We start from the raw sequence: 6,857 nt of genomic DNA, 5'->3' as shown, positions 1-6,857 counted from the left end.
CACCACGAATCAAATACCGTCTTTACAAAGACGTGAAACTTGTTTATGTAGTCTTTGACACACAGACGTTAAACAAATGTTGGTTGGAAGGTGATGTCTTACAAATTTCGACGATTGATTCTCAGCGAAAATTGTTTAGATTTATAGTGCAATCTAGGCAAATGACAAATGTTTCGATCGTAGGCCTAATTTTGGAGATTGAATAAAGATGACTTACGCAAGATCATTCGTAGAATTTATAAGAAGAATTATTTCCATTTAAAATCCGAAATAGTTTAATGTTCAACATATAGAACACAAAGGTATTAAACTCTAAACATCATATTTTTATATTTGAATCATATGATGTTAAGTCTGTTTTGAATGTCAAAAATAAAAATTTTTAAACTTATGTTGCGTCAAGAAAATGATATTCCAACACAAAATTATCAATTTATAGAACAATGATTTGGCCCGCATTCAAATAATTGGTGAATTTCACGGAATGTGATAGAAAATAAATCAATGATTTGAAAAGAACTCTCCGAATCATTTTGGAAACGTAAAGAAATGGACGTTTTTTTTAGGTTTTTATAATAATCTAGAAAATGTTTCAACAAATCAAATCAAAAAGTAAAGAAATGTGAATTTAGATTTATTCATCTAGAATGAGTACATATGACCTCATAATTCAAGAACTCGACATAAAGAAAGTAGTTTTATTGAACTAGCCGTGAATTATGTGACATCAATATATTGTAAGTTTCAACACGTACGTAATCCTCTCTCTATGTGAATTATGTATGCGAAAATCCCCTAAAAAGTACTGATAAAGATTGAACAACATGCAATTCAGAGACTTCGTATATTAAATCAAGAATTCAATTTGAGACCGGGCTTTGGCCCAAGTGGTCTCACCCTCTTTCAGACTCGAGTTCGAGCCTTTCCCAACCCATAGTTTAGGAAATCAGAAAAAAAAAATCAAGAATTCAATTTTCAGCATCTCCGTCTACCCTATACCTTTATACATTCCGATTCTGTTCGCCGCCTATCACAAAGCAGAACACATTGAAGACCCAAAAAACAGGAAAAAAATTTGCAGTAGATAATCTGCCCTAATCGTAATTTTCGAACATTTCTTTACCCATCTTCACACAATATCAAGGGATTAGAATCCGAAAATATGAGAAACTCAAGAACTATAATGATAGTCTTTTCATCTAGAGGAAAAATGTATTCAAAATCCGTGGCTATTGTCTTTGTCTTGTATTTGAGTTGCGGACAGTTACGCCGTGCAAGAACTTGGTGTAGCCAAGAAAACTCAATTTCCCATCTGATGGTCTGATCCAATCTTTGAGTAGGGAATAAGCAGTAGGACCCAAGTTGAATTCCTGAAACAGAGATTTAGTGAGTAGGTGAGGAGCGTGTGGTGAACTGAACTCGAGAAGATACAAGGCTGGGGCGCAAACCTGTGCTAATTCCTCTACTGAGGTGATACGATTTCCTTCTTGTTCGAAACATAGAAATGCTTCACTTGCGATATCCTCCCATCTCTCAAGAGCCTCAAGCTGATATGGACTAATCGATGCGGCACAAAACTCTTCGAAATCCATCTTTTTGTAGGATAGAGGTTCCATCTTCGATTCATGAATCAAAAACTCTCTCAAGTTTAAAGGAGCGATGAACATTCAGAATAAAACAATGACATGTGAAATCAATGAACAATTCAAGAAAACCCGTAAGTATAACGTTTGATTATGATACAACGGAGGAAAAAAAGGACAATTATTATTAAACTACTGAAGTAACAAACAAAAGAATACGACACAATCCAACGGAATAGCCTTAAAATAAATAATATTTTTATGAAGTTCTTTATCCACCGCGGAGCAGGCATGACTTTTTTCCACAAAAATGCATCAATTGGTGGGGGAGGGGGGGAGGGGGGTGCATTTTTTATGTTTAACAATAAACCATAAATTTTTATAGCATTAACATTCGGTCATCAGATTAAAATGTCTCACCAGATTCAAGATGTCAGCAACTCTTGATTCTCTCATGGCATCAGTTGCAACTTTCACGAGAGCCTATCGGTGAAAAACTGGAAATGTTTATACTCTCTTTCTCCGTGCTTGAGGTATCAAATTTTGAATGTGAAACACATTGATCACTCATCACATAGATAATGACAAGGAAAAAAATAATCACTAACCATTCTAAAATTATCCAGAGAAACAAAACCATCCTTCGGTTCCAGAAGCTTAAATTGAGCCCTTAAATAAAATAGTTCTTCGTCCGTCAAAGCTTTTGAAAGTGCCTGCATTATGCAGATATCTGAATTTACCATTTCAAAGATGATGTAAGAAGAAATTTTGATTTACCCATTAACATATAACTAGTACATACTCTTAAGGCAGCACGTCTTAAAGGAGTGGCTCGAATGTATGACTTGATTAATCTGTACACTAGCATATCCAATGGTACAGCACAGTTTAGTCCCCTTACCCATGGATGCGCTGCAGATAAAAAAAAGGTCACTTCAACAACGATACATGGCAAAAATAGCTGAAGTCAAAAAAATTCCTTGTATATTAAGCATACAACGAAAATACGATGAAAACTATTTCCAGCTTACTCAGTGCTTGGGCAGCAGTCATCCTCTTCCTGTGGTCCCTATTTAGGAGCTTTTTCACAAAATCTTTGGCTTCTGCAGATACTGCCGGCCATGGTGCATCATAGAAATTGGGATCTGCTCGCAACACAGATCGAAAAATTCCTGATTCTGTGCGAGCCCAAAAAGGTCTGCTTCCGCATAATAAGATGTAAGTTATTACACCAATGCTCCAAATATCAGCTTCACTGCTGTATGATCTGTGAAGTACTTCAGGTGCCACATAGTATGCACTGCCAACAATATCATTGAGGCGTTTATCTGCAAATCATGTTTGTGACCCCTTTGAAATTTGAAATTAGAGATTGATGAAAGAGAAAAGAATCCAATGAACACGTGTAGCATATGACTTCACAAAAAATGTAACCCACACCCAAAAATATAATAAGAAATGAAAGTGCATGTACATAATAGCAAACTCCTCAGAATCAGAACGAGGAAAGATCATGGTCGAGCAAAGCTTGTATACACAGTCATATATACTTCCGACTTAGCATGGAATAAAAGTTAGTTTGTACATTTATTTCACACTGCTAGAACCTTCACTGTCAAAGAGAATCATTCAAGTTCCTTTGCCCTGCATTTAATATGATTAAGAACATCAAACCTATATAATTATAACTTAGCAGTCCCATTCTAAAGGAACTGTAAGCAAATTAATTATTAAGTCAATTTCACCAGATCTTAACATACTCTGGATTGCATATGGTACTTATCAATTAATGCACCGTTTGTCTCAAATCTTATTAGATCATAAAAGCAATTATACCAGCTTTCAAATCATTACAAATTGTGTGAGGAAAAAGTTGACTGGATTAGATATTCTTGCTTCAATCGCCATACACTAGAGGAACTTCTGCCTATACCAGGTGAGAAGAGCATACAACTATTCTGAATGGTAAAAATGAGAAAGAACCATACATCATGATAAAAAAATTCAAATGGGATCGAAACTTTCAAAGCACAAGCATGAGGATAGAACAAAGAATAAACATAGACAGGATATGCGACAAACACTACGAGGCACATCACATGCATAAACCAGTAAAATAATGGAGATGGGAAGCTAAGTAAAGATGATGCGGTCAACCTTGTAGAGGCAACCCTAAAGGTCTAAAAAAACTGACGATGAATCTAATAATTAATCATCGAATAGAGGGCAAGCGAGGGAATTTTTACCTAGACTAATGAAATCAGATAGACCAAAATCTATGACCTTCATGGGAGCATCTTCATCTTTCCTGGCAAATAAAAAATTCTGCGGGAAAAATGTAAAGATAATTCACATTCCATAATACAAGAATGAGACAAACGACAATATACTTAGACAATTTCTTTTGTACAATTCAAAGTCATATAACATGTCCCATAAATTTACACGGCAATGTGAGATCGACATACCTCTGGCTTTAGGTCACGGTGCACAACACCTTGGAGATGACAAAAGGAAACAACACCCAACATCTGCACAACTATATTCTTGGCATCATCTTCTGCATACCTACCACCTCTGCAACATGAAAGTAGTGAGACATACTTTCAACCTGATTATAAAAAGTTCAGTGTAGCAATTACTCAACCCAAACTACCTTGCTAAAATCCTATCCAGCAGCTCGCCACCTTCACACAATCTGTCAAAAACCAATGTTAAATACTTAATGATAGACATGTTTCTCCAGATAAATTTGTAGTAGTAAAATATTATACGAAATGAGGGGCATAAACAGAGAGCAGAAGACGGAGTTTTCATTTGGTTGTAGCTCAATGGTCAATAACAACAATCTGAAACAGGACAGAGGAAAAGTAAACCAAGATAATCTCATGGCACAAAGAAAACATGAAAAGATACACCTACTCCATAACAACATAAACGTTATGCATATCCTCAAAAGCTTCATAAAACATGATAAGGTTTTTATGTCCAGACAAAGCTTTCAATATCTTCACCTCCCTCCGTACGTCTTCAACCGCTATAGCTGTTGTCATCTACAAAATGAAATTCATTCTATGAGCAAATTATATCTTTTGAGCAAACACATGAACAATAGTATTCAATTTACACGTATCTATTAAAATTCACATCAATGTGGAAAAGGATAAGGAAATCAACGTCAATAATATATAAAAATATGGCACAGCAAGAACACAAACCACCCCAGCTGGCATCTAAGATCAGTTACTGGACAGTATATACTGCCTTTTTCCAGGAATTTAGCGAACGGAAAAAATCTAATTATTCTACAAGTGTCAACCTGTGAATTATCATGTTTCTTGCAAATCCAAATGTAAACTACATCGAAATTGTAAGCACATACCACACACCTTAGCTTTGGAAATGATCTTTACAGCCACCTGTTGATTCTTCAGATCTCCTTTTTTCCCCTTGGCCCAACATGTATGACCAAAATGGCCTCGCCCCACCTCCTTCCCCAACTCATACTTGGCCGAAAAATTCCTAGAATATCCAAAGCTCTTATCAAGAGCCCGCTCGGCCCCCTCTCCACTACCCCCGGATTCCTCCGGTATAGGCTTCGTTGGATTCGCCACGGGCTGCCGTTTCAAAAATGCCGACATAATCGGCTTCGCCGGCGAAGGAGGAGGCAAGGGCCACCTAAACTTCCGCCCCGGAGTCATCGCCGGTGAAGGCGACGGCGCCACCCCGGCAGGGTACGGGCTCTGCCACGGACTTGCCGAGGAGTAGTGCGCCGGCGTACGCGCCGCGCCATTTGGAGCAGCGGACGGCGTGTGCGCTGCCGATGAGGGAGTTTGACGGCGGTGGTTGGCGGTGTAAGTGGGAGCGGCTTCGTCCTTATCGACAGAAACAAAAACATTCTTGCTGCAACAATGCCCCATTCAAGAGCTGAGCTTTGTTAGCTGCAAACAATGGCCAAATCTTATAGAATCAGAGCCTCCGATGAACAAAAAGTCAAAGTGCAAGGTCAAAAGAAAATCAGGCGCCTGAATCCCTCCCGGGTTACAAGATGCTAGATTTTGCTGGGAAGATTCAACATTTTGAGATAAATACACATAAAAAAGGGAAGAAGAAGACTTTACTGGGGAAGAAGAAGAAAACTCAGAACACCGAAAGACCTCAACTTTATTTAATAAAAAAAAAAATTAAGAGCTATTTTCCTCGCATAGAGAATATACAAGATACTAATTTTTTTTTTAATTTGGTTAGATTTATTTTTAAGTACACAATGATTCTAAATAAATGATCATTTTTTTGACACATGCTAATAATTGATATTTTAAAGAATATTAGGTTAAAATTATTTTAAATAGTTTTAAATTTTCTTTATATAAACTATATTATTAATTAAAAGCTAAAACTATGAATTATTTTGTAAAAGAAAGTTTTGAAGATATTAGATTAAAAGAGGAGATAATAGAGCTTAAATATATCGATAAATTTGCATTTAAAAGTTTAATGGTTGACTTTTTTGAATAAATAAAATATTAGTAAATAATTAAAAGTGTATTTTAATTTCGAGAAAATATTAATAAAAATAATTGTAAGGAGTAATTTTTCTTGTGAGCATCATAATATATATATATATATATATATATATATATATATATATATATATATATATATATATATATATGGCTCAGGGAAGTTATATTCTATATATATTGAGTAAAATTTCTAAAGATATTTGGTTTTTAAATTAAATATTATCTTTAATTTCAAATTACTCACTCATATACTTTATAGTAATACACGTATTTATAAATTTCCAACGAAAATATGGAGATATTTAATATAATATACAATTTAAAAAAAACAGCATAAAAGTAATAAAGTTATGAGATTTTTAATATATTGTCTTATTTTGTAGCCATTAAATATTACTTAATTTTTTGTTCATTAACAAAAATAATGAAAACGAATTATTGGAGAAAGAGAAGTTGGGATTGGAAGAATTTATTGATTTTGCCCGTTTACTATATTTTGGGATTTGTCTTTTTTCATAGACCAGAACTATTTAATCTAGTATTTGTAAAAGTTTCTTTTAAATATTTTAAAGTTTCTCATTAATAAAATGTTTTCCTTTTCTTTAGGAAATAAATATTAAATTTCTATTATGTATCGATTTCTTTTCCACGTAAATATTTACGATCTATATTCGATCAGTTTAGGCCATCAAACACGAATTCCTGATTTCGTCTCCATATTTAGTCAATGCGTGAAATATTATATATA

At 34.8% G+C, this 6,857-nt stretch overlaps 1 protein-coding gene across 2 annotated transcripts; it reads right to left on the bottom strand.

Moving 5' to 3' along the window:
• Nucleotides 1-910: 910 nt before the first annotated feature.
• Nucleotides 911-5,721, bottom strand: LOC140820619 (CDPK-related kinase 3-like). Of its 2 annotated transcripts, none has more exons than XM_073180924.1 (11): nt 4,973-5,721; nt 4,506-4,636; nt 4,240-4,281; nt 4,052-4,160; nt 3,830-3,908; nt 2,615-2,911; nt 2,386-2,495; nt 2,192-2,296; nt 2,004-2,066; nt 1,449-1,616; nt 911-1,370 (listed from the first exon to the last, which is right to left on the bottom strand). In XM_073180924.1, exons 1-11 carry the CDS (start codon nt 5,501-5,503, stop codon nt 1,230-1,232), a joined length of 1,776 nt encoding a protein of 591 aa, XP_073037025.1. In that variant the 5' UTR covers nt 5,504-5,721; the 3' UTR covers nt 911-1,229. The 2 variants fall into 2 exon arrangements, with proteins under 2 accessions (XP_073037025.1, XP_073037026.1); XM_073180925.1 differs by having other exon boundaries at nt 914-1,370; nt 4,966-5,182.
• Nucleotides 5,722-6,857: the final 1,136 nt, after the last annotated feature.

Source organism: Primulina eburnea, unplaced genomic scaffold (assembly GCF_022965805.1).
Source record: "Primulina eburnea isolate SZY01 unplaced genomic scaffold, ASM2296580v1 ctg128_ERROPOS2300000, whole genome shotgun sequence".
NCBI lineage: Eukaryota > Viridiplantae > Streptophyta > Magnoliopsida > Lamiales > Gesneriaceae > Primulina > Primulina eburnea.
Note: the sequence above shows the minus strand (reverse complement) of the source record. Positions and strands in the feature narration are given on the sequence as shown.

What these genes read in the sequence shown, in the direction of transcription:
- LOC140820619 (XM_073180924.1), bottom strand. Translation starts at nt 5,503, where the DNA reads ATGGGGCATTGTTGCAGCAAGAATGTTTTTGTTTCTGTCGATAAGGAC. An exon ending in ATCTGATTTCATTAGTCTAG is followed by an intron (nt 2,912 to 3,829) that starts GTAAAAATTCCC and finishes CATGATTTGCAG; the next exon opens with ATAAACGCCTCAATGATATT. An exon ending in TAAGACGTGCTGCCTTAAGA is followed by an intron (nt 2,297 to 2,385) that starts GTATGTACTAGT and finishes TGCATAATGCAG; the next exon opens with GCACTTTCAAAAGCTTTGAC.